The sequence below is a fragment of the Gamsiella multidivaricata genome (genome assembly GCF_025024155.1).
Source record: "Gamsiella multidivaricata strain RSA 2152 chromosome Unknown BC939scaffold_21, whole genome shotgun sequence".
NCBI classification, from domain to species: domain Eukaryota; kingdom Fungi; phylum Mortierellomycota; class Mortierellomycetes; order Mortierellales; family Mortierellaceae; genus Gamsiella; species Gamsiella multidivaricata.
This window is the reverse complement of record NW_026251729.1, coordinates 38,322-64,132: the sequence shown is the minus strand read 5'-3', so window position 1 is coordinate 64,132 and position 25,811 is coordinate 38,322. Positions and strand designations below refer to the sequence as shown.

The following is a 25,811-nucleotide window of genomic DNA, read 5'->3' as shown; positions in this document are numbered from 1 at the left end:
GAGAGGGCCGCGTTTTTCCGTTTTTCGATCTGACGCGACCTTGCCCATGCGATGATCATCAATAACTGGCGCAATGTGCAGACAGAGCGACAAAGTAAAAGTGCGACCGTGTTCGTTCGATTATAGTACTTACTTCAATCAACTCCTGTCTTCCTTCTCTTTTTTCCTTATTTAAAAAGGGTTGCTGCTCAATTGCAGCACCTAACTTCAACAGTTTGTTGAGACCATAAAGGGTCCTCCGTGGTGGTGAGGGTCGTCCGTTTTAAGAGTACGATATAGCTGAGGAGGTGTTCCTTGAGGTTAGCGGGCTGAATTCCTTTGTGGCCAAGCGAGCGAACTCGGCATAGGAAGGGGTAGCGGGGTTGAGGGTGCCAGGGTCAGGTGAGATATAAACAGGGATGGCAAAGTGACGCAAGTTAAACAAGGAAGTGGGTAAGGGAGAGCCGGAGGGTCAAGGCAAAAGGTGCGCGAATAAATTGCAGTAGTTGTGGGGGATTGTAATAGCAATAAGTGGGATCAAAGAAACGAGTGATGAACAGGGCAAGTGACAAGGGGAGGAACAAGGAAACAAGGGTGTTATAATAACAGCGAAGACTAGGCAAGGGAACAGGTGGAGAAACAAGGATGGGTACTATGGAGAGCAAGGAAGTCAAGGTAAATGGTGCAAGGATGAACTTTAATGGTTGTGAGGGATGTATACCATCTTGAAACAGGGGTGAACTCGGTCTCGAAGTCGCAACTGGCAGTGGGACCACATCCATCGATCCAACGAGCAGATCAGGGGAGCCCGGGTAGGAAGGCATACAGAGGTATGATCAGCTTTCGCTAATGCCACTCACAACCTCTCCTCCATTCATCTCTCTCTCTCCCTCTCTCTCTCTCTCTCTCTCTCTCTCTCTCTCTCTCTCTCTCTCTCTCTCTCTCTCTCTCTCTCTCTCTCTCTCTCTCTCTCTCTCTCTCTCTCTCTCTCTCTCTCTCTCTCCCACAAGAGAAGCAAAATGCCATCCCTTTTAAAAAAGGGAATAGTGGCTGGCGCTTTAATGAAGGCTGGATTCGAGCCTAGCTACCCTGCGCTTAAAGAGATAGCTGGGGACGAGCCTAACCTTGCCCCACAACCGCGGGATGAAAGAAGTGTCTAAGTAGACATCCATACCGACCGAAAAGCACGTCCATAGCTTGACCAGTCGTTTAGATGGACTTCAGTTTGATAACCGTGCGCATATTGAATGCTGTTGAGTTCTTCGAGAAGGTCATGGTCGATACAACATGGAATACGATCATGAATGTTGCTCGTAGTGTCGAAAGAGATAGGACGGAAATACTTATCCATCAGAATGAAAGCTCATAGCTCGGCAAGCCGCCTTCCTCTAGCACGTTTTGCCTTGTGGCGACAAGCAGGTTGATGGCAGTGACGGATCATTCAGGATTGCAGCTAAATACCCTGATACATGCGCTGAAAATTGAAACGAACTGCCGCCATGCTCTTGTCGCCAGGGTGAAACCATCCCCGCGCAGCCCTTGGTCCACACAGGGGCATTGGGAAAAGACCGTGGCGCGTTGAAACCGTGGGCAATGGTAGTCGATGTCACGGTTGGACATTTAGTGGTATAGAAACATGCGTTCATGCATCCAGCAAAGCGAATACGGGTCCCTCTGTCGGCAATGGCCAGTAGGGTGTACGTGTGTAAATTGGATATGGAGCAAACAAACAAAGCATACATACATGGAGATGGACATGTGTGTGTACGTATGCAACAACTTGCCACCCGATGGTTCGGCGAAGGCTCACTCCATAGGGCTGGCCCAAGCGCAAGAGGCACAAAAGGCAAATAAACTCTATTGCATATGACCCATCCACCCGCTGTCTGGAGAGTGCTGCGTCCTTCTCGGATGGCCACACACACGCATCCACGGGCTGCTTGCACATGAGCCATGGTCGAGTCTCCTTTTCTTTCTCTCTTCTCTTCTCCTGCTGCTCCCGCGCACTCGCTTCTTTCTCACCCCTCATCCCTCCCCCACCCTCTTCGCTCAATACACCACTGGGCGATAATAAAGCACCGGAGTCAAAGGTAGAGTCGGCAGCAACTCGTCAAAGTAGCGTCTTACCATTGCACGCTTCGAATACGAGCCGCTCACCAATCTTGAAGGTGGTCCGTTCGACAGTGGCGAAATCTCGCTCATTCCTCGGTTCAGCTCAGCTCATTCCGCCTTTGCCTCATTCCTTCTGAGCCAAGAACAAACACTGCTGCAGAGTCGATACTCAATCATCTTCTGCTATATCTTCAATTGTGCGTAGGAGTAACAAAATGACACAGGTGGAACCAACCGCTCAAAGTAGCCAAGCTGCCGCTGCTCTTCCAGATATCCCTCCCACTGCCCAGGATCTGAAAAAGGCAAGAATGACCGGCTCCTCGTATCGCCATACCTTCCCTGTCCATACCAAGACCAGTCCCAGCCCTCTCTCAAAGGAGGCACCGCCAGAGAGCTACAGAGGATTTGTCAACCTCGGTAGTACGTATCAAAAGATCTTTCCCTTTGATTGTGCTACGCATTAACATGATAACCATATATTGCTATATTCCTGCTCCGTCGACAATTTAGTGTTACTGCTGTTTGGCAACAACGTCCGTCTTATCATCGAGAACTACCAAAAGTACGGCATCCTCATATCCCTTCCAGGGTCCAAGGTTTCTAGCGAGGACTGGCTGCTGACAGCTCTCGCCCACGTACTGCTCCCGCTGAACGTCCTCGTCGCGTTTCAATTGGAGCGTTGGGCAAGAAAGTGGGCCATTGGACATCGCAAACGCATTGCTGACACATCCGCACGCTCTGACAACACCCTCTCGGAAGAGAGGGATCCAAAGCAAGTTCTCAAGGATGCACACAGCGCCGAGAACTCAATCAAGGTGTACCAAAGCATCGTGGGCTGGCTACACGCCTTCAACGTGATCTTGACCCTCTCATGGTCTTCATACATGTCATATTACCTGATCTTTCACCCGTTCATGTCCATGACATGCCTCATCAACGGCACGATCCAGTTCTTCAAGTTGACGTCCTATGCGCTTGTCCATCAAGATCTTCGGGCTGCCTACATCTTTGACGAGTCCCCTGACAAGTTCCACCATCTGGCCAAGGTCCACAGTACATCCTTACGGAAGGACGGTGAGAGGAGCGAGGGTATCTATACATACGATGTTCAGTATCCGGCCAATGTCACCATCAAGAATATGGCATATTACTGGCTGGCGCCCACACTCTGCTACCAGCCATCATACCCACGGACCACAGTCTTTCGAAAATCGTTCTTCCTTAAGCGCATCCTGGAAGTCCTTACGTGTTTTGGAATGATGTACTTTTTGATTGAGCAGTATGCAACGCCCACGCTCCAAAATTCAGTTCGTGCGGTTGATCAGCTCGCGTTCGGGACCATGTTGGAGCGGGTCTTGAAGCTGAGTACGACCAGTGTTCTCATCTGGCTGCTCATGTTCTATACCTTTTTCCATGCCACTTTCAATGCCCTCGCGGAGGTAATACCATGAAGATCTATTATCATTGTGCCCGGAATGACAGGCTTTGAGTGCTACATTTGTTCGTTAATGACACTTTACTGAATACTCTATGATAGATGCTCTACTTTGGCGATCGATGCTTTTACCTGGCCTGGTGGAATGCAGGATCGGTTGCGATGTATTGGCGACTCTGGAACAAACCCATCTACACGTTCTTCAAGCGCCATGTGTATCTTCCGATGGTCACTTCAGGCATAAGTGCGGCGAAAGCGTCCTTGATCATTTTCACACTGTCTGCGATTATGCACGAGATCGTGATTGGGCTCCCGACCCATATGATCTACGGATACGCTTTCGGGGGCATGCTCTTCCAGATCCCGCTCATTGCGCTCACACGGCCCCTGGAGAAGTGGCGAGGAACTGGAACAGGACTCGGCAACATGGTGTTTTGGGTGTCCTTCACGATCCTGGGCCAGCCAGCCTGTGCACTGCTTTATTATTACCACTGGACCAAGCGACATATCGACGACCCAACCAACAGCGCTTGATACGTAGTTTTTTCTTTATTCCACCCAAAAATAAATGCCTATGACTTCGTGTTATCTTTGGAGAGCAACACATGCAAGCAGCAGAACAGACCACGCATCCACGTGATAGCGCGACCCAAAAATGAACTGAAAGGGCTGCCCTGTGCCTTTTCCCATAAAAGAATGAACGAAAGAGGGCGTTGGGCCATTTTAATTCGCTCTCTCTTTCTTTCTCTCTTTTCCGTTTGCATCGTCACCCATCGCCTTAACACTTGCATCCATCACGAACTCATAGCATATAGCACAAAGCACAAAGCACACAGCACATAGCACATAACACGCAACAGACAACACACAGCACAGCATGTTCATCTTACACTGGTTCCGCGATGTCCTGTCCAGCCTTGGTGAGTTTCTTATCCTCTGTATCATCTCTATCGACAACGTCTGGATTAACAGCGACACCAAACAGCTACACACCATCCAGCACCAGCAGCACTTCCCTTCCCCCTCAGGGCGTCTTGATCAGGATCAGACAAATGGCTCTCAACCACAACACAACACCTTGCCCATCTTGCTGCGGTGCTACGCAGGCTGCAGGCACAAGCATTCGCCTGCAGCAGCCTTTGATGCACATGCTATCAATATCAACCCCTACATTTCCTGGGACCGACTCTTGGGGCGGATGCTCCTCTCCATGGGCGGAGGGAAAAAAATGTGATGACCAATCGCAATAAGACAACCATGTATACCCCACCGGAACTCGGCATCAGGGCTCCTTGACCATGTATAGCAACCTGGACCAAGAAGCAACTGAGGCTCCGCCTCTTACTACCCGACACTAAGAACAGTTCCAGCTCTCGATTGGATGAAATGCAAGGGCCATCTGAATGGCAGCCTTCGCCCACCCAATTCTCTCACGAATTCACCTACTTTTCTGGAGCGATGACACACTATGCACGCAACTTTGTTGAATCAGAGAGCACCGTCCAGGACCCACTAAAAAGTAATATAAAAAACGAAATTAACACCCGATCGGCCCTTATCTCCATTCTATCCAGGCCTGCTCAACAAGAACGCCAAGATTCTTTTCCTGGGTCTCGACAATGCCGGAAAGACTACTCTACTTCACATGCTGAAGAACGATCGTCTGGCCACTCTTCAGCCCACCCTTCACCCAAGTAAGATAAGATATCCAAATCAATTGTCGCCTCCATGGCTGGAATACGTCGTGCGAGCATTGGATGCCGCAAGCAACACTAATCGCTCTTTGAATTCTTTCTTTTTCTTTTTCTTTTTTCCTCCTCCTGCACAACTCTATAGCCTCTGAAGAGCTCTCCATCGCCAATGTCAAGTTCACAACCTTTGATCTCGGTGGACATACGCAAGGTACTTGAAACATAATCGTCAGGATCAGCGCGACCTGCGGAAGGAATAAGAATCCAGGAGACGGGACAAATATGCGATTACGTGTCAGATCCTGGTAAAGAGGGGGCAACGCGTCATTCACCAATGACTGAGCTATATCGCTTTATTGCCTTGTCTATAAATTAGCCCGCCGCATCTGGAAGGACTACTTCGCCGAGGTCGATGGCATTGTCTTCTTGGTCGATACCCAGGATCATGAGCGTTTCACAGAGTCTAAGGCCGAGTTGGATGTAAGTGCGCGTGCCACGACGCAATGGTCCGTTTGTGCACATACATCGACGTGAAAATGGAAACTAAGCAGGTGTTCCTTCTTTCTTTGATACAAATCTTACTGAAATATAGGCCCTCCTCGCCATCCAACAGTTGGAGCACACTCCCTTCTTGATTCTTGGAAACAAGATCGATGCCCCTGGCGCCGTCTCTGAGGAGGTTCTCCGCTCTAATCTCGGATTGATCCAGACCACCGGCAAGGGCAAGGTCCCACTGAAGGACATGCGCCCCATTGAGGTCTTTATGTGCTCGGTCGTCATGAAGCAGGGATACGGCGATGGTATGTCATGGAGTCAATTGCAGTTGTCTGCCATGGTTATATCTTTGTGGATCAAATGTCCTTTTCTGACAATCTTTTCTCTGCATTCGTGCTTTCCGCAAATAGGTTTCCTCTGGATGTCCCAGTACATTTAAGTAAGGCGTGGTGGTGGCGGCGAAGTAGCGAGGGTGGAAGAGACGAGGTATTCGAGTCGTTGTATAGGAGTCGTTCTTATTTCTGTAATACAATCAACCTATTTTGACCAATATGAAGAATATCAGCGAATGGTTGAACCCTTTCAGTACAAACACTTCCTGCAGCATCGTTCAGCAATGGCCGCCGAAGCACGGTTGGCCAACACGCCCATCACACAGCTCGATCCTTCACTTACAAAGGACGTCCTCTACGAACGTCTTGTTGACATCTTGAACAAGAATGAAGTGTATGCGCATCGGTTGCATTGTCCATGGAGACGACGCGTTTCAGATGCACGATAGTTCTTGTTTTTAATCTTGACCTCCTATTTCTTTCATGGGGAATGGATGCTAGAGATGAGATTGGCATACTCCCCTTTCTGCCAGACCGAGAAGAGTCGAGTGCGGATAGTGGTGGTGGTGGGATTCCTTCATATCCGTTTGTTGTTCAGGAACGAGGGAGCAAGCTCGGGATCCCAATCTACTGCTGGGTACCTCTGCTCGACGCCTCGAATGCGGCGTTCAAGAATGCTTTGAGGGCTGCCAGAACAGGAACCCAGGACAGCAGTTCAAACGCGACGACAGCGACAGCGATCATAACACAGCAGGATTGGCTGACTGACCCAGGTACTGTAGCGGTGCACTCTCACCGCGTGGTGTTGTAAAGAACGGCAAGGTGGTCAGTCTCTAACGGATTCGACGGTTCGCTCTTTTTCTTTAGAGAAACGTCGCAGAGTGATCGAGTCGACTTCATGCCTGATGATCCTTTGTCCAGACTCCTTCACTGCCGTGAACGCCCGGTAAGGACGGGCGGTAGATCCCTTTGTCTTCTTGTCTATGCGGACGCAGAATCTAACCTTCTGTTTTTTCGTTTTTCGTTTTTCGTTTTCGCTTTAGGAAGCGATTGGTGGAAGGAGGGTATATGGACGCTCGAAAGGAACTGCAATACTTGGACATGATTCTCACTTTTCCCAGGAACTGCAAAAGCTCGGGCGCCTGGCATCACCGGTATGCATTCATTGCTTCTTTCTCTCAAATCTGTTCGCTACTGCCTCAGCCCGGCGTTTTTTTTTTTTTTTTTTTTTTTATCTACTTGATTGGCTGACCGCGTCCTTGATTTTAGGAAATGGCTGCTTTGCTATCTATTCAAAGACTACGAAACCGTGCCTCTCGATCCCTCGATCGTTAAAGAACAGCTCCAGGTGTGTCATCTGGCAGCGGAGCGATACCCGAAATGCTATTATGCCTGGACTATGCGTCATTGGCTCGTCGATCAATTGGGACGGCATTGGTGGGAGGCCAGCCTTGACCAGGGCCACGAGCACACACATACCCGGGTTAAGGTTAATGTTTTTCTTCGACCACAAGCAGACGAGGAAGACATGTTGCTGCCGCTACTGCAGGAATTTGAGCGGATGAAGACGCATGTGCAAAGGAACGTATCTGATCACTCATCGCAGCAACATCTACAGCGGTGTATGATACAGTTGAGTGGGAAATGGACTGTCCAGCAACAGCAGAGCACAGAAGACAACTCCGGGGCGTCACCATCAGGAGAGATGGCGCTGCAGTGGACGAGGAAGGATCTGGTGGCTAGGCGTCAAAGAAGGGATGCTGTATGGATAGCCCGCAGCGGCCGTCATGACGAGTCAGCAGCAGCAGCAGCAGCAGCAGCAGTAGTAGAAAAATCCAGAGTCCTCCAGAGTGCAATCAGACAGGTTTTGCTCTCTACTGACGTGATTCAGAATGCGGACGAAATTAAGCGGGCGAGTTTCCCATGGGTTGTTCAACTATGGGTCTCGGAGCTGGACCGTGTCCGTAACCTGATCACGACCTATCCGGGACACGAGTCGCTTTGGTACCATTTACGGTTCGTGTATTATGGACTACGCTGGCTGGACGGTGAGATGGACCTGGATGAAAGAGGAGGGAATAGAGCCGTGGAACTTGGGACTCTGGATTCGGAGGATGGCCTATTTGTGTCTCTGGCGACTGAGGATGAGTTCGTTAAGCAACTGGCGTTGCCGGATCCCACGACAACAGATCAGGATGAAAACCGAGAAACAGATGATGTGGATATTCTGAGCGAAGAACAGGAACAGCAGAGGCATTGTGCTGAACGATACCTGACCTGGGTCAAGCGCCTGGATGTTGGGTGTGATCCATGACCACAGCAATAAAGAATGATCCTTTTTTTGTCAAGCTCCTAATTGAATTCAAGTCATTTTTTGTTTGTTTTTCAAATGCACGAATTTATGGAAAGCATTTCTTTCAATATTCAGACTAGATTGTACAATATTTGCGCATCAAAAGCTGCGCTTCGCCCACAGCACCGCTCTGCAGGTAGATTTTTGCCAAATTAAAGGCCGCCTCACGCTTCAAATCCGTGGGATCGTCCTCTTCAGAGTCCCGCAATTGAATCCGACTTGGTACTTTGTTTTCCGATGCGTTCTTCTTCTCCCCTTCTTCCTCCTCGCCCACACCGTCCTCCCCTCCTTTTTCTTTTTCTTCTTCTTCTTCTTCTTCTCCATCCATATCCTCCTCATCCTCTTCATCATCTTCTCCATCTTCACCGCCGACTACTTCGCTCACGTCTGTCGTCCCCAAAGCCTTGGCCACCTCCATCTGGATCCGCCTGGCTTCCTTACGATCGCGACTCTCCTGTGCACGCCTCATCTTCCTCTCCAGCGCATGAGCACGACCCTCCGCACGTGCCTTCCGCCTCATCTCCTTCTCCTCGTCCTGCTGTTTCTTGCGCAACACCTGCTGTTCGCGCTCGACAACCCGCCACGAGGGCAACTCGAGCACCCTTCGATAGTGGATCATCGCAAGCTGGTTCTGGCCCATCTGATGGAACGCGCGCGCGAAATTGAACTCTGCCTCTTGCTGACATTGCCTCAGCGGTGGGTTCTCTGGTGGGGCAGAATTACTCTCTGAGGATGAGGATGAAGACGTCGTTGTAGTCGGTGCTCCTAAAGTTGGTGGGACTTTCGAAGGTGCTGCTGTTTTCTGTGCTGCTATCGATTGAGCAGACGTCGTAGGCGAGGTATCGGATGAAATGGCCTCCATGGAGGCCTTGGTAGCCTGTGCGGTCCAATCGGGTTCTTCGTCCTGGACACCAATGATTGAGCGGACGGGCTTGATGGGCGGTGGTGGGCTTGGTATACCCTTGGCTTTGTTCTCCTTCTCCCGTTCCGAAAACATCAGCGTGCCATATCCTTCCTTGCGTAGGCGATAGTAGTTCTGCAAAAACAACAATCCCTGGGCCAAGGTCATCTGCCGATTCGGTGTTGTGCGTTGCATCGCCAAGTTCAGGAACTGGATCCCAAGGTACAGGTGGATCATGGGGTTATAGGGCGCGTAGTCCATGCACTCGGCAAATTGAGCTACGGATAGAAAAAAAAACACCCTCCGTGTTAGTGAGCAATTTTCCCAACAAAAAAGACATCTTTCGTAAATTCTCGCCAACAAGAACACTTACCCGCACTGCCAACGTGGGATCGCGACTGGGCCAGTACATGTCCAAAGAACATGACCATCCCGATATTGAACTTCTTGTACATCTCCCTCGTGAAATGCGCCCTTCCCTGTCTCTTGCTCCCTATGGCGTCCATGTCTTCATCAGTCCTTGAAAGGGCGCTCTCAGTTCCCTTTTGACCGGCAGATCGGCGGCGACCAGCCAATGCTCTTCGGACAACGCTGCCGCCGACTTCACCTCCGTCGTCGTCATCGCCATCGTCCTCGTCGTCGTCAGCGTTCGAGATATTGCGCCGGCTGACCTTTCCAAATATCTTGGCTCTGGACTTGGGGAAACCAGAGCCGTCTTGATCCCATTCTCCGTCGCCGAAATCGTCTGCGTCAGACTCCTCCTCCTCTTCTTCAGTCTTATATGCCTCGTCGCCAACATCGTAATCGTCGTCATCATCAAATTCCTCGTCCTGTCCAGCTTCGTCCTGGTCATCCTGGCCACCCACAGCCTCAACTTGCCCCGAACCGCCAGCAGCATCATCTTCCAGCAGCCTCTTTTTCCGTGGCGTCGTCGACGCTGACTCCTCGACAGCTATGCCGTCTGCTTGCTCTGAAACTACTTGAGATTGAAGCTCCTTCTCTGCAAACAAGTCCTTTGCACGTAACCTCCGTGAGCTATTCTCAGGCAAGCTAATCGTGAAGTCGAACATCATCCGCTGTTCCGAAAGAGCTGTTGACGTCTCTGGCTGATCATCTACACCCTGTTCGATTCTGATGTCGGTGTTCTCAGATTCGCCTGGAGTGTTGAGCTGAGGGAAGGAGCTAAATGTCTTCCATGGTAATGTTGCGAGCGCCGAGCTCCTGCTTGGTAGGACATCACTCTTGCGCTTCTTGTTTGGGGAGCCTTGCGAGGCCGGCATGAGCTGAAAGACCTTCCTGTAGCTCCTCTTTTTTCCCCCAACCCGAGGTTTACGGACAGGTTTGCGAACCTTGCGCATCATCCTCTGCGAAGCCTTGCCGATAGCCGTACGCATCCTGCCGATTTGTCGCTTCAAGTACTTGTACGTGACGTTCTGGACCCAAGCTCCGTACTTCTGGTGGTTACGGGGCCCAGTTGTGAAGACCGCTTGGTATATCTTGATCGGGAACGGACGACTGCCACCGAAATTGGCCAGGTAGCGTCCAGCATTCAACACCGCAGCAGCATCGCCAGCCCACATAGCACACGCAAGCAGGACAAGCATGATGCCTGATCGCCGACGAGGATTGATGTAAAAGACGTTTGCGCTGAACATCACCATCAAGAGCTCGGCTGCTTCTGCGTAACGATCCTCGTACGTCAAATAGACCGCCTGCCGAATGACGAGCATGTACCATGCATCGAACGAGACATCCTTGTACGTTGTCGGGGGTACGATTCCAGAGTTCTCAATGGCTTCTTCTGCGCTTGACTTGGGTGGAGTGACGCCCATCGCCCGGCCCAAACGCTCCGACATTTCCGAGACTTGCTCCGACAGCACAGCGTCAATATCGCTTGCATGCTTCCTGAATCTCCACGAGCGCGACTCGACACCAAGATATGGCTTTGTCCTCTGTTTCGGAAAGAACCCGCGATTGCTCCTGAAGACGTTGATCAGATCCCTAGCCACCTGGATGTACTGGGTCCTGTCCTCTCGAGTCATCTTGACGGCCTCTCGCCTATTATCCCAGACCCTAGATTTCTCCTTCTGGTCGATCCGCTGGAAGATGATCTCGAGCTGGTTGAACTTTTCGATTACATCCCGTAGCTCCTGCGCCTCGTTCTCCTTTGCCGCCAGCCTTTCAGCACGCTCCAGTTCACGCATGCTCTTCAGCAACTGGATATCGCGCTCCCTGTCTGCGCTACTGTATCGCTCAGCTGCAGCTCTGCTTCGACTAGCCTCCTGAATACGCTCAAGGGCTCGCGCAGCTTCCGAACCAGGCTTCCAACGGCCACCCGGCCTATTCAACCATGCATGGGGTATAATTGATCGATATCGTGGGTCTAGCGCATACTCTGTGTCCAGATACGGCTGCACTGGTTGGATACCTTTGAAGCCTTCCTTCCCCTTGGCTAGCCGAAATTCTCTACGCCGTCTCTCTGCTAGGGCCTGCTTCTCCGCGTTGGCTTGCCGTACTATGAGTCAAAACAGAGGGCCAAGACGGAGAGTTAGAAATCCTGCCATAGGAATCAAATCTCATCGTTCCATGACAGTTAACATACCATAGTTGACGAGCGTCAAGGCCTGTGGAAGGTTCCCCATCTCTTCATACACCTCTGCGAGAATCATACTGACATCCACGCTGGAGGGATCGGCACGGTGAGCTAAAGCATTGCAACAATAATACATAGGGTCAGAATGTGAAAAAAAAGAGATCTCTCAGTTACAAACTGTTTGTTGAATAAATAACAGAGGCAAATATATACCCTGTTCCAGATAGTCCTTTGCGTCTTTCAGCTGGTCCATATGTCGAAGACATTCTCCAGCCATGACCCAATTCTTGAGGATATCCATCTCGTCAAACTGCAGCATGGCGCGGATAACGTTGTAGCCTTCCTTCCACATCTGTTTGCTGACGTAAAGCTCTGCAATCTCCTCGTACAAATCTGGGAAATCCTCGACACTGCACTTCCACAGGTACCTGAATTGGGCCTATTGCATTGGCGGAACAAATTATCTCGGACGTTAATCATCTTTCGTCCTTTAAGATGGTGTCATGATCTGTACAACTGCAGAGAAAGAAGAAAAAAATAATATGCTGTACCTTTGCTTCCTTGACTTCTTCCATCATCAAGCGGCAGATACCAAGCTTGACTCGAAGATCAACAGGAAGTCCTCTCGTCCGGTTTTCTCCTAGAGATGCCTGAAGATCCTCATCGTCCGGATCCGTGTCAAACTCGCGGTCATCCTTGTAGTCATCCCACCACGTCTGATGCGATCGCCGCTGTAACCGTCTAGACCAAGTCTTAATCATCGTAATGGGCTTTTCGTACTCCTCAAACATGATGTAGAGCTCGCTCAGCATATTAAGGGCCGAGTATCCAAATGGTTCATTCTGTTGCTCCGCCTGATCGTCCTCGTCCGTGATGTCGAATGGGTCTCCGTTGGGGTTTGAAAACCGATCCGGAAGCGAGGAATAATGTAGGTATGCTGCCTCATAGTCGACCATAGCTTGGTGCATATTCTCCCGATAACGCTTATTATCCTGTTCAAGTGAACTGTAGATCTTGACCAGTTCCTCCAGCGCGGGCATATAATGCGGCTTGACCTTGAGGAGCTTCTGGAAGCCCTGGATGGCTTTGTTAGGCTGGTCCAAAATTTGGTACATCACAGAGCGATCCCAGAGCGCATCCATGTCGTGCTTGTCAGCCCTGTATGCTCGTGAGAAACAGTAGAGCGCTTGCTGGTCATAGCCACAGTTTCTAACGATAAAAATGAACAAAGCATGCATTAGTAGCATGCTCAGCGTTGCTATCCCTCCCCGCGATAGTCGCAATCCCTGCTTCAGTCCTGAACTTACTTGGATATGACAGCTAGTTTTTTCCAGAGTGCTCCATCCTTTGGGGTCAAATGGGCAGCGACGAGGTACAGCTGCAGCGCCTTTTCAGTATTTCCTAATTCCTCCTGGATAACTCCCATGATATTCCATGCTTGAAAGACGCTGGGGTGGGTGACAATGACCTGTTGGAATAGATCAACGGCCAGTTTGTAGTCCTTGCTGACATATGCGTGGTTTGCCATGCCCAGCAGCTTTTGAATCTCGGGTGGATAGATGACTTCGCCCTTTCGTTTCATCTACAAAACAGCAAAAGCGTTGGGTGGTTAGCAGCCCACTCAATCCATTTGTCGCCTCAATCCTGCCAAAAAAAAAAACCTCCCCCCCCCGGACATTTTTGTTCATCCTTGGACTTACTCGTCTCTTTTCTTTCTGCGTCCTGGGAGCGAGTGAAAGTCCAAGCTCCTCAAGCGCTGGGTCGTTTTCGTCCAACTCATCGTCGTCGTCCACCATGCCTTGTTCGAATCCCTCCAGCGCGCCCCATGGTGACCTTACATACCATTGATCCAAGGAATGACATGTCAGTAACGACGTTTTCATGCGAGCAAACAATTCAATCCATGTCATCCATATCTTACCCCTCGCCTGCTGCGCCTATGAGTTGCTGTGGATCCACGGCGGATATTGCTGACAATGCCTCAGCACGCATGGCGGCACTCATACCCTCTGGTCCCGTCTGTGTCGACCAACCAGTCATATCTTCATCTTCGCCATCATCCTCAGCATCTAGCTCGTTAAATTCCTCGTCTTCGCCCTCGATTCGGATACTCTCCAAAACCTCATGCAAATCCACGTTGGAGTGGCCCGCAACTCCAATGGTACTACTGCTGGTGCTGATGGCGACAGCAGCAGCAGCTCCTCCGTTCCTGCCGGTGCTACTGCTGATGTTGATGCTGCTGCTGCTGCTGCTGCTGCTGATTCCTACAAAGTCTCCAATCACCTGTGGAGCCTGCATACCCTCGGGTCCAAGCTGGGTTCCGAACGCGGCAATGTGTGCCCGCTCGGCCGAGTTCTGGCTGAGGCGCGTCAAAAGTGGGTTCCTGTCTGTGGTGGACGAGGCATGGTGTTGGTCGAGTGCGGACCCTGAATCGACCGAGAGTGAATGGTCATTCTGATCGGTGCCTTTGCTCCTGGTACTACGACCCTTTCCTTTGCCCTTTCCTGAGCCCTGGCCCTCCTCTTGGTTGGAATCCATTCTACAGAAGAATCGAATGGGGTCTCTTCTGGTGAACAAAGCGATGTTAAAAAAAAGAAAAAAGAAAAGAAAGGCTGAACAAGCTGTTTGTTCAAAAACCCACACACATTCGTCCTCTGCAGTCACTGGGCAACAGAATCAAAAACGAAAACTGATAGAATTTATTTCAAAACTGGGTTCCTTTCATGCCTGATCAGGAGCTGGAGCATCGATGGCCTTGCCTGCCTCGGCTGCTGCGGCTGCTGCTGCGGCCATCTCGGCCTCGCGGTCAGCAATAGTCTCGCCCTTGATCGTATCAATGATGTCGCCCTCAATACGTAAGAAACCGACTTGGTTGCACACTCTGACAACCTCCTCTGCCAACTGCACACTCATACCCTCCAACGACTTGTTGACGTTGTCCAGCGATCCAGAGATAATTGCTTCCTGGAAATCCTCAGGCAAGGCTGCGAAAATTTCGTGGACCTTAGGGTCAGCATCCGCGGGTGGTCCTGTGATATGAATCTGAGTTCCTGGCTCGGCTGCCTGAAGTTGGATAGTCTCCACTCCTGGGGAAGCATTAGCGGCACGCTCCTGTGCCAGTACCTTGCAGCGCTCCTTGATTCTTGTGTAAGTGTCCTTCCAGTCGTTCTGGAAGATCTTGAGGGCAGCGTGATTAGGATCACGGATTCTAAAGTGGAGGTCGATAAATTAGCAAACTAGGTATGATATCCTACTAAATAAAAAAAAAAGGCTTTTTGCAACAGTATCCCAAGACGCTGGGCTATTGTATTGTCGTATCCTAAAGCTCCTTCCTTACCTGTGGAAGAAGAGGCCTACACCGTCCTTGCCGAGCTGAGCGCAGTATTGAAGAATGAGGGCCTGATGCACGCAGTTGTTGGCATAGGACTCGTCACCGTCCATCTGCGCCTTGAAGGCCTGAGCCATGATTTCGTCCGAGTACGCTTGAGTGCCGAGGTAAGGGTGTTTTGAGATGTAAGCAAGAGAAGCATCGAATCCCTTGATACGCGAAAACTCGAGGGCAACCTCTGTGACCTCGACCTCATCGTCCGAATCATCCGAGTCTTCTGCGACGGCTGCCTGCTTCGATGAACCGGCTTTTGCTGGCACTCCTCCCTAATATTTGCCATGAAAAAAATTATCAGCTGTATTAGAGAAAAGCTCATCAGCGATTACATGACCGTTTTGAATACATGACTCGAGCGTATTTTTGCGACGTACGGCACTTCCTGGATTCAACGTCTCAATCACTTTGGTCTTCTGAGTAGTCTTCTTGAAGGGCTTGGGGGTCTCTTTGGGGGCATGAACTGGCTTGCTCACAGCCTAGCCAAGATGCGAGCGATTCAAACGTTAGAATATACCTGCGTGTCATGTCTCCATGATGCCCTTGCTGTTGCAGGCAGCGGTTGTTTGGGTTGCTGAACACAAGGAAGTCTTACAGTTTTATCGAATCCAGTCACCAGCTTGTCTGAGGTCAGCTTCTTGTTTTCCACTGCCTCCAGCTTCTCTAATTGCTGAAGGGTCTCCTGGTACTTTTTCTCGAGCTCTGCTTGCTGAGTGCTTTTCTCTATCCTGTCCAGCTGCTTCTTGAGGGTCTCTGCTTCATGTTTGAGGGATACGATCTTGGTGCGGCGGGCGTCGCGCTCACGGTGGATCTGCTCCTGCTTCCATCGGATCATTGAACGCTTATCGACCTAGAAGCAAGCGGCAATGAAGGGCAAAGGTGATCGACTGTAGGTAAGTATCGCGGGTACTGATTTGAGCCATAGACGAGAAGGAATGAAAAAGAACACGAGCTGTTACATTGGGATGGCATTCAATGTCCGAGTCGTCCGAGATCTCGAGGTTGTCCCACTTGGAATAGTTGATGGCGGACATGTTCAGACTTATGTGGAGTTGGATGAGACGGCGTGTATCCTGCTGTAGGGTGTAAAGGATGGACGCGTCGTGGTTTTGGTGGTTTGAAAATGGGTGTAGTTTGAGCTGAACAGAACGATCTGGAACGACCTCAGCAAAAAGGAAATGCATGAGCCCCGTGACTGGAGTGCGGCCCTCAACTCTGACATTGTGTGGATTTGAGAACAGTTGACAGGCAGCCCTACAATGATACCAACGATATGGGGGACCAGGACACGACGGCGGCCAGTGGCCCTCCAGCATGCTATGCTCTCCAGCCCCCAGCAGGCCATCACCGCCCTCAACTCTTGCTCCTGTTACAGCTGTTGTAACTTGTGGTTAAGTGCGTAGATAATGCATTGTACAAGTTGTCCTCCAGGGGGGAGGATGAGAGCAGTACCTCATTAGCTGTGTGCATTGGACAAGTAAGAGTTGAAGCCAGAGAAGATGCCAGAGATAAGAAAATAAAGAAAATGTCAGGGAAGGAGCGATAACGTGGCAGCCTGAACAGTGCGTCACTTGCACCGTTTGCTATTGCTGTATTGCGATTCGCATGTGAGCATAGTGCGTGGCAATATATGATATGGACATGGGCATGGACATGGACAGGAACCAAGCGCCATTCGAACCATTGAAGCACCACTGATCCTATCCTCTTTTCTTTTTTTCTTTTCTTTTTTTTTAATTACAACGTGTCTGTCCTTGGAAAACTATCGCATGCATTTCATATGTCAAGGCAGGGAACCGGAAATGTTCCCTTGGCGGAGTCCCACCACCGAGTTCAGGGCGAAGGATGCCCAGGCAAGGGCTCTCGTCTCTCTTTTCTATTTTCACCTCTCGACCATGCCCATCTTGATCTTATTAACCTTCTCTCTTTCTTTCTTCCCTCTTCCTCCCTTTACTCTCTCTCCTTCCCTCTCTTACATTCACACTCGCACTCGCACTCACACTCACCCCCACACTCATTCTTCCGTCTCTTTAACACTTCTTTGCCACTTCTTTGTCACTTCTTTGTCACTTCTTTGTCACTTCTTTGTCACTTCTTTGTCACTTCTTTGTCTAGTGAAGAGGTAACACCTTCTCGCCCTCGCTCTCTTCGCTCTTCCTCTCCCAACTGCATTCCCTCCCAACTCATTTTCCTTTCTCTTCTCCTTTTCGCTGATATATGTTATTGTAACGACACTCCAGACCGATACACAATCCCACTGACCTTTTCTCCTGCGTCTTTCGTTCTTCCGTCCTCTTTCCCCTTTTCTCCTCCTTTCCCCCATTGGCATCTTTCTTATTAGCCCACACAGACGTCTTTGGTGGCTACCCATACCCCATCCATCCTCTTCAGATACCCTGGCCCCTACGCACACGAGCCACAACCCCGCCCAGTCATCCCATACCCTCCCCAACCAAAAGCACACACATGGTACAGCTATTGGAATCCACGAGGAACTACCTCAAGACCTCCACCAGGCTTGGCCGTCGTATGAGCCACTACAGAGACGAGACCAGCGGGAGCGAAACCAGTCTTCCTAGCAACCCTAACGATACCTGTTCTTTCGACAACGGCCTGAGCAACGACAGGCCCCAGGAAGTCACTTCTCGCCGACATTCAACCAGAAAGCGACTCTCGGGTCTGTTCACACTGGAAGGACGTAATAAGAATCCTCAGCCAGAGGAGCGACAAAGTAGTAACAACGGCCTCTTGCGCAAGATTGGCTCTGAGGCGCAGGGGAAGGAGGATAGTCTCGCTGAGAATAGGCGCAGAGACAGCAAGAGCAGTGAGAGGACCCACAGGAGCAGCAAAAGTCGTCAGAGCGGAAGCAGGAGCGTGAATGGTAGCCGTTATCAGGACAGGGACTACGTCTCTGAGCACATGGAGCACGAGGTGCCACGAGGCCGATCACCAACTCTATCCATGTCCAACACCGTCAGTACCACTACGTCCTCCTCCTACGACGTGCGTCCGACCGATTATCCCAACATCCGTCAATACCATGCACACGTCTGGCGGCGTAATCTTTTGGAGGAGAGTATCATGCATTCCCTCAAACTTGGCTATGCAGAGCGTCAGCGATCGACTTCTCGCAGCCACGCACACCCCTCCAAAAAGGACTCTCCGCGCGCACGTCGGGCTCGTGAACAGGCTATTCTCGCCGCAGCGACGGGAAGGGATCTAGCCTCTGCTTCTCTGCTGGAATCAGATGACGCAACTTTGCGCAAGGCACCGCAGGAAAACATTATTGACAGGAGTCTCAAAATCATAAACAGTGGCCATCACACCCAGCCAACGCCTTCGTCTCCACAACAACAACAACAACAGCAGCAGCAGCAATTCCGATATTCGATGAACAGTCCATATCAATTGGATTACAATGCCTCGATGGCTAACATCACACACTCCTTTACAAGTTTCACTCTCGAACTCCCAGAACATCAAGTATCCCACGTTATGGCATCGTCTGCTGTTCCAGAGCTCTTCAAAATTAGAGGGACCGTTCCCGGAGGATTCGCACATCGGCCGAGAAGCAGACGGAATTCGCGAGCATCTCTGGTCGGTGGGGTTACTCCTTCGCCACGGGTCTTGACTGGAAAGAAACCTGTGGCCCCTTTGCAAACAGCCGTGTTGCCGAATGTGGAGGATGAGGGTGAGGATGAGGACGAGGACGAGGACGGGAGCGAGGATAAGGAACTAGAGTCGCCGCTTACGCCTACGTCTGCTGCCTGGGCCGACTCTGTGGTTGGCTCGTTTGATAAGGCTGTAGAGACGAAAAACGACTCGAAAGCCCAGGAAGACTTGGAGACTCTTGAGGCCGCCTCAGCTCGCGCGGGTTAGCAATATTCATGAGGTAGCATTTCCCCTCAAAAAAAAGAGTAAAAAAAAAAAAAAAAAAAAAAAAAGAGAAATCGTCGATAGCACACAACATAGACCGGTACTCCCACTTGAGCTGTTCGATTCGAAATAAAAGACACAAGTTACACAAAGCTCCCCCCTCCCCTTGTGCTGGTCTGTGTTCAGTTTAGTAAACTGTTGTACCTGTGTCGGTACGATCATCCAGTGCGCACCTCCCCCCTACCTCTTTCCCTGAAACCGTGGCAACTTTCATTATCTTTTGCCACCAAAAAAAAAAGGGGGGGGGGGGGAAACACGTCAATAATCACTCATCTGGCGCGACGCGCTGTGCCAAGGGTCCGAGCGAAGAGTCGTGTTGCTCCGCAGACAAACATGACGAATCGGCACCCGTTTTGATCCGGGCGCGTATATGTGTGTTGTAGATACGATTTTTTTTAAAAGTAAAAAAGCGATTTAGGGCATCCTCCCCATCTTCGAGTCGAGGGCATAGGATGTGACCATTGTGCATTTTTGGAAAAAAGGTTACTTGGGTACACAGAAACAAACAGAGCCAGATTAGATAATCGTGGAACCTTTGTGCAATAGGGGGGATGGTGGTGCAAAACCATCCTTTTTACTATTGCTATGATGCTTGTGATACCCTCCGCAATCAATATATCATCATGCATAGACTCTATAGACCACAGCATTAGACTAGGGGTGCATTTTCTTTTGGGTCTTTTAGAAAATGCTTGTTTGTGCCGAACCGTTTACGGCAAAGAAGTTTAGTTTGGGATGTAAACGAAAACAGGCAGACATGCAACCTCACCCATGGATGGGGTTGGGTTGTCTCTCCTTTTGAAATACCCTTGCTTCCCAATCCTGCAACCTTTTTTTTTTTTTTTTTTTTTTTTTACTTTTTGCATTCCTCCTACCGTTAGACAACATGCATGCATCGTCTTGAGCACAGAGCTCTCGGATCGTTCCTGGAGGAGGGGGAGAGGGGTGCGGGGGAGAGGCTGGCTGGTCACATCTGATACAGATCTTCGACTTTTTTAATCATGAGGAATGATGAGGATTGCAGAATCCCAATTGGTGCAATAAAAGTTTTTTTCTGACCCGGGTTCATCTTCATAGACCCTTACCCCCCCCCTCGCTCTCCTCTTCACTTATAGTCTATACCTCAGGCGCCGCCTGTGCAACGTCCGACAGACACACGTACCCACATCCAGAATCGATGCAGCGGACACGTGTATAGACTTCACTTCTGATGAGCAATTTTTTCTCTTTTACTCAATGGTTGGTGTCACACTCTTTTCGACGTACTGTAGACCCTCTGAACAAATGTGGAGATGCGGGAAACCCAACCCACTAGACTTTCCATGATCTAAAAATACACCACATACAACAAAGATGGTGGGAATGGTAACACAACATAAATGCCATTATCCTCAAAAGCAAAGAAAAAAAAAAGAGTAATGTTTACGAACCTTTGAGAAGGTTTTTTTAAAATGAAAGCTCATTGCAATGGTTGGGTGGGTTACTTACTGTATGTAGTGCAAAAGAAACGGGATGCTGCAAAGTTATCTAAAATAAGTTTCCAGGGGGGCGCAAGTCAAGTCAAGTCGTCTTACAGACTCTCTCTGTTGGACAATGGGAGGGGAGGGCAAGAGCCGCCTCATATGAAAGGTGGGAGGAGCATCTTTTGGTTGTCCGTTCAAATTTTGTGTCGTATAGGGTGCCCTGGGGCCCTTGCTTCCTTCTATTTGTCGAGCGCGATCGCTGATCTGCGAATGGAAGAGCGAGAGATTATTTTTTTTGGCTTGCTGCACCCCTCGTGGACGGATGGACTCGCGATACTAAGGGACGAGCGTAAAAACAAAAGTTCCGTATTCCGGGATAACTCGGTCTGTTGAAAGTCTAGTGCTGTTGTCCTTGGGATGCGTCGTGCTCTTTCATGTATGCATTCGCATCCTAATGTTACTGCGTCTTCATTTTATTTGTAGGAATAAGAAAAAAAAAAAAAGCAAGCAAGCAAGTGACCGAAACCCAAGGGACCGCGACTTGATGGAATCAAAAGACGTAGATTACGCGAAATTGCACACGGGTCGGGACCATGTCTCCACAGAGAGCAATCTGCCGATTTGACATTTTTTTTCCCATCGACCATAAGGACTCCAATATGGACGCGCACATGATACTGCTTCTGGCTGCCGTCGCCCTCGTTTGCAGCGCGTGAATGAAATTAAATGTCATGTTTAGTACCGTTGTCGTGTGTACAATTACTTCTGCCTGCATCTCTGCACATGCCTGCTTGCTTTAATGCTGCAGTCAAATTGTGGCCCTCGTCGTGTTCAGGTCATGGTGCAGGCATGAAAAAATAAAATGATCGGCTAATGAGTAGGTAAACAATCATGGCTCAGTCATTTTTTTTTTTGTTTGTGATTCATGACATGATATATCATTTAATCGGTCCAGGGATGGAACTATCCATCTATTTCACACGGGCAGCCAGGGAACATCAATCAGCTTTATTCGATCGTCCCGCCATACATACCAATAATTCTCTATATCTTTTCATTTCCCATAGCCTATTCAATATTGAGCCAACCTTGCGGTACCTTCATTACGCGGAAACAGAAGGATGGCAAGCAGGGGGATAGATGCACCATGCCATTGAGGGACGAGTCATGCTGTCGCTGTTTTATTTTGTGCTGATGGCACCTTTCTCCGCGGCAGGAACCACAGATGGACTTTATTTATTTTTTTTGGTTCTCTCAACCTCCGCCACCCCTTCTTGTCGATGTTGGTGTTGCTTTTGCAGCCTTGGAGCGTCGTTATGATGCGGATGTGGTTCGCGCATTACCAACAATGGTCTTAACCCGAACACAGGACTGAGGATAGACTCGGCAAAAAGGGTCGGTGGTTGCACAAGCACAACAAAGAGATGGCCACCCAATGTATTTTTTTTTGCTATTTCAAGGGGTCAAATAATACTGAAGTCGTGCAAGAGCAGTGCAGGATCATTTCTCTGTTCATTACTTGTCGACGCTGCATGAACAAGCGGGTCGACAGAAAAGAGGATCTCAAGCATCTCACACCATCCGAGACGATGAACCCCTCCATGGTCCAGATGGAAATCTGATGAGGACCACTTACACACTAGAGAGCAAGCGATGCTGCTGCTGCTGCTGCCGCAGCTTGCTGCTCACACTTCCGTCCTTGCTCTCGCACCCTACGCGCCCCTCCCTCCTTCCCGCACCTCTGTTAAGAACGCTAAAATCCCCGTTGCCAGCGATGCCAACACGGGTACAAAGCCGAAAAGAGATTGCGGCGCCTATTTTTCCTCTCTCACACACACTCTCATGTAATCTCATCCTATAGCACAGAGATACAGATGAATAGAGGCGGGTATTTTTTTTCCTTGTCCTGTAATAAACCAGTGATCGGACGCAGGCTCAGGGTTGTTTGTGTGTTGCTGCTCTATGCTGACGGGTTGCAGTAGGACACAAGGGCGTACAGGAACCGCTACAAGCAATAATGATAATAAAATAGTAATGCACATCGCTGCTAGATGGGTCATTCGAATTCAATCCATACAGGAGCACAGGGTCGGTACAACCACCAGGGGGAGGCCCAGGTGTCGCCTAGTGCTGGTCTTGCATGCCTTGCATTTACATTTCGCTACAGTGAAGAGAGATAAACAGTTGTTTGCAGCACACTGGTTCTTGTTGGTTTTCCGTGAAGGAAGAAAACAATGAAGATAGAAAGAACACATAGAAAAGCAATTGAACTGAACTGGATTGAATTGAATTGAATGAGATGGAATGGAATAAATAAATAAATAAGCAACGAAGTTTTCCTCTCCCCCCCTCTCTTTCTCGGTCATAGCGCACCAAGCAAAAGCAGCCTCGGACCTTTTCAGTTAAATTGCTGGTGGATGGGCTATGGACAATGGATTATATTATCATCAACAATAGTAAATACTCTCTCTCCACTTTGAAATGCCTGCACTTAAAATACTAATTGCAGTAACCATACTTCCCCATTGACTTGCTCGCCCATACCCGTCGCCATAACCATCATCATCAGCAGCAGCAGGAGCAGCAGGAGCAGGAGCAGCCAGCCAGCAGCAGCATCATCATCTAAGCAAAGGACCATACTCGCAATACTTTTCTCACTCGTTTCTTCCTTTGTCCCCTGGCCCCTGTCCTTGCTTCTTCCCTCTTCCCTCATTCCCCGCTTCTTCACTGCCATTCCCCAGTCCCATCGTCATCTTCCTCCTCCTCTTCTTCTTTTCCTTCTCTTTCTCCTCCTTTGCTCTTCTCCTCCGCTCTTTCATACTACACCGACTCTCTCTCTCATCCTCTCCCCTCTTCTCTCGTCGTACATACGCTCACTGTATCTTCACTCACCTTGTATCCAACCAACTATCGTCACTCTTTTTTTTCTTTTTCTTTTTCGCGTTATACCTCGACCCTTGCTTTGTAATTTTTCCCTCCACCTCCCCCCAAAGACTAAGTCCCTGCTTCCCCTCACCGCCACCAAAACATACATTCCTCTTCTTCTTCTCCCTCTCTCTCTCTCTTTCTCACCCACACCTAGCCACTAAGAACTGTCCTCAGTCCGTCAAATCGTCTCCTATTGCGTGCGATAGGAAACATCCGCTCTGGTAATTGAAGCCTTTATCTGCAGGATCCCCTCCCCCCTCATTACCTCACGAATCCTCCGCTTGCCTTTTCTCCTCCCTCCCTCTCCCAATCTCTCTCTCTCAATCTCTCTCTTTCAATCTCTCTTTTTTTTTTTGTCTCTTTGTCACTTTGTCTCTTTGTCTCTTTGTCTCCTTCTCCTTGGTACATACATACATTCACACATACACCGTGATATGAACGTCGGGCTAATCTAATCCCCTTGACTTCGCCTCGTGATCGCGCTGTCCATCAGCCCCCCCATCAGCCCTTGGCCCGTGGTTGTTGCACGTCGCTGACTGACGAATATCAAACAGAGCGGCGATCGCATACCTGCGGAGGGGGATCTCTCCCTTTTTTTCATTTCATATTTCGTATTTCATATTTTGCATTTTTCATTTTTCATTTTTCATTTCATCGTTCATTTCATTTCATTTCTGTGTCTGTGTCTGTGTCTGTGTCTGTGTCTGTGGCCAGCCTCCGCCCCTCCCCTGTTTCCGTGTCTGTATTTCACTTTGTATTTTTCGTGTGCAGGAGCGTTCCCTCGCTCGCCTGATTGCTTGCCCGTCAATCCAGACGCGCTCTTGCCTGCTCCCTCTTTTTTCATTCCGACCTTAATGCGCATGCCCACTGCTCACTCGCATCACGCTGCTATTCCTGCCATTTCCACAATGAACAACCTTTTCATCCTCGCCCAGGCTCTAATCCTCTGCTTACCTCTTTCTCTCCCGCCATGCTCGGCCCTTAACCAGAACCCTGACTAAATCAACCTATCCTCAGGAAAGATCCATCCCTCTCGATCTGCTCTACAGTCGACTCCCATCCAACAAGGTAAGCAAGCGGAGGAGCATCCGACAACAGGTTGCTCTGTACCCCCCACCCCACAGCCCTCCCCACACCCTTCCTCCTCTTCCTTCTCTGGATCAGACCCCCAGTGGCACCAGTCAGTCGACCTTGTTCTATGCTGCGCTGTTGCTCTGCTGCTCTGCTGCTCTGCTGCTCCGCTCTTGATCTTTCCCGCCCATGATCTGAAGTCTCTGCAACGCACTTCAAGGGGGTGATCAGAAAAGCTACGGCCAGTAACGCAAACGAACCCGCATCCATCCTCCTTTGGCACCGCTGCCCTTCTCCCCCTTCTTCAAGACCCTCAACGGCCCTTCTATATCGCTCATCTACTTATGCCTTATTCTTCTTCTCTTTTCTCTGCCATCATTTTGCTGTCAACCTCCACCTATCGTCTACATCCCCCCTCATCCCCCTCTTTCGTTCCCGATTGCTTTGGCGTCCTTCAACAGAGTACAGACACCATCTGGACATGACCCTTCACTCCAACATCTCCTCGATAGCTGTCATCACCAGCCACATCCCCTTCTCTTCCGCTAACCACCCCTTCACATCATCATCTCTTGTCGGGACAGGAAGCAGAGGAATGCTCCGCTCCCGGTCTCCTCTGCGTGCATCTTCCCCAGAAACTCACTCCAGAACTCCATCCTCTTGCTCCTCCAGAAAAACATCTCCCGCTCTGTCCCCTTGCTCGCCATCGTCCACAATCTCAGCGCCCTCGCGCCAAGTCGCATGTTCTGAAAGTGTCGATAGCAATCCTTTGCAAAAACCACACCCTTCCCCATCTCATCTCAACGCGTGGATAGAAGACAGCCGTGGTGGCCGTTGCAGCTCAAGCCTCTACCGCTCACAGGAACGCGTTATCGCCATGAATGGGCCAGGCCAGGTCCAGGATCTAGAGACAAATGCGCACGAACACAAAGAACAGCATCAGCACCAGCACGCTCGACTTCGGATTTCTAGTCTTCTCTGCTCCATTGAAGCCGCTGAGCCGCCAAAGTCCGCATCTTGGGAGTCGCGTCCGACGGAGGCCATTCATCTTGACGGGCCCTCTCAGCCCCAGTCCTCACAGGCACCATTGCGGTCATGGCAGCCCAAGCGTGATGGCCAACGCAGCGAGTACGACTACAA

The 25,811-nt window shown here is 50.0% G+C and overlaps 8 protein-coding genes across 8 annotated transcripts; 5 read left to right on the top strand and 3 right to left on the bottom strand.

Annotated features, from left to right (window-relative positions):
* Positions 1–144: 144 nt before the first annotated feature.
* On the bottom strand, positions 145–865 carry BC939DRAFT_446558 (uncharacterized protein). Its single transcript, XM_051554978.1, has one exon. The coding sequence runs from the start codon at positions 801–803 to the stop codon at positions 417–419; it is 387 nt and encodes a 128-aa protein (XP_051413772.1). The 5' UTR covers positions 804–865; the 3' UTR covers positions 145–416.
* Positions 866–2,399: 1,534 nt separating this feature from the next.
* Positions 2,400–4,060, top strand: BC939DRAFT_483691 (putative diacylglycerol O-acyltransferase; the record flags this gene model as incomplete). The annotated part of the gene is made up of 3 exons (XM_051559204.1): positions 2,400–2,511; positions 2,602–3,530; positions 3,629–4,060. The coding sequence occupies 3 exons, from the start codon at positions 2,400–2,402 to the stop codon at positions 4,058–4,060; spliced, it is 1,473 nt and encodes a 490-aa protein (XP_051413771.1).
* Positions 4,061–4,263: 203 nt separating this feature from the next.
* BC939DRAFT_446553 (small COPII coat GTPase SAR1) lies at positions 4,264–6,263 on the top strand. Its single transcript, XM_051554977.1, has 6 exons — positions 4,264–4,446; positions 5,101–5,220; positions 5,363–5,428; positions 5,594–5,697; positions 5,810–6,017; positions 6,123–6,263. Exons 1-6 carry the CDS (start codon positions 4,404–4,406, stop codon positions 6,149–6,151), a joined length of 570 nt encoding a protein of 189 aa, XP_051413770.1. The 5' UTR covers positions 4,264–4,403; the 3' UTR covers positions 6,152–6,263.
* On the top strand, positions 6,264–8,400 carry BC939DRAFT_446548 (uncharacterized protein). The gene is made up of 4 exons (XM_051554976.1): positions 6,264–6,817; positions 6,912–6,990; positions 7,088–7,198; positions 7,314–8,400. Exons 1-4 carry the CDS (start codon positions 6,463–6,465, stop codon positions 8,356–8,358), a joined length of 1,590 nt encoding a protein of 529 aa, XP_051413769.1. The 5' UTR covers positions 6,264–6,462; the 3' UTR covers positions 8,359–8,400.
* A 73-nt stretch (positions 8,401–8,473) lies between these two features.
* BC939DRAFT_501681 (uncharacterized protein) lies at positions 8,474–14,429 on the bottom strand (the record flags this gene model as incomplete). Its single annotated transcript, XM_051560194.1, has 8 exons — positions 8,474–9,576; positions 9,672–11,813; positions 11,901–12,002; positions 12,105–12,330; positions 12,443–13,100; positions 13,199–13,473; positions 13,592–13,724; positions 13,813–14,429. 8 exons carry the CDS (start codon positions 14,427–14,429, stop codon positions 8,474–8,476), a joined length of 5,256 nt encoding a protein of 1,751 aa, XP_051413768.1.
* A 152-nt stretch (positions 14,430–14,581) lies between these two features.
* Positions 14,582–16,878, bottom strand: BC939DRAFT_446546 (uncharacterized protein). Its single transcript, XM_051554975.1, has 5 exons — positions 16,233–16,878; positions 15,869–16,123; positions 15,651–15,752; positions 15,229–15,545; positions 14,582–15,099 (listed from the first exon to the last, which is right to left on the bottom strand). Exons 1-5 carry the CDS (start codon positions 16,587–16,589, stop codon positions 14,613–14,615), a joined length of 1,518 nt encoding a protein of 505 aa, XP_051413767.1. The 5' UTR covers positions 16,590–16,878; the 3' UTR covers positions 14,582–14,612.
* Positions 16,879–16,980: 102 nt separating this feature from the next.
* Positions 16,981–17,569, top strand: BC939DRAFT_111259 (uncharacterized protein). The gene has a single exon (XM_051549920.1). It carries the CDS (start codon positions 17,043–17,045, stop codon positions 17,397–17,399), a length of 357 nt encoding a protein of 118 aa, XP_051413766.1. The 5' UTR covers positions 16,981–17,042; the 3' UTR covers positions 17,400–17,569.
* On the top strand, positions 17,319–19,192 carry BC939DRAFT_491680 (uncharacterized protein). The gene is made up of 2 exons (XM_051559495.1): positions 17,319–17,395; positions 17,615–19,192. The coding sequence occupies exon 2, from the start codon at positions 17,740–17,742 to the stop codon at positions 19,150–19,152; it is 1,413 nt and encodes a 470-aa protein (XP_051413765.1). The 5' UTR covers positions 17,319–17,395; positions 17,615–17,739; the 3' UTR covers positions 19,153–19,192.
* Positions 19,193–25,811: the final 6,619 nt, after the last annotated feature.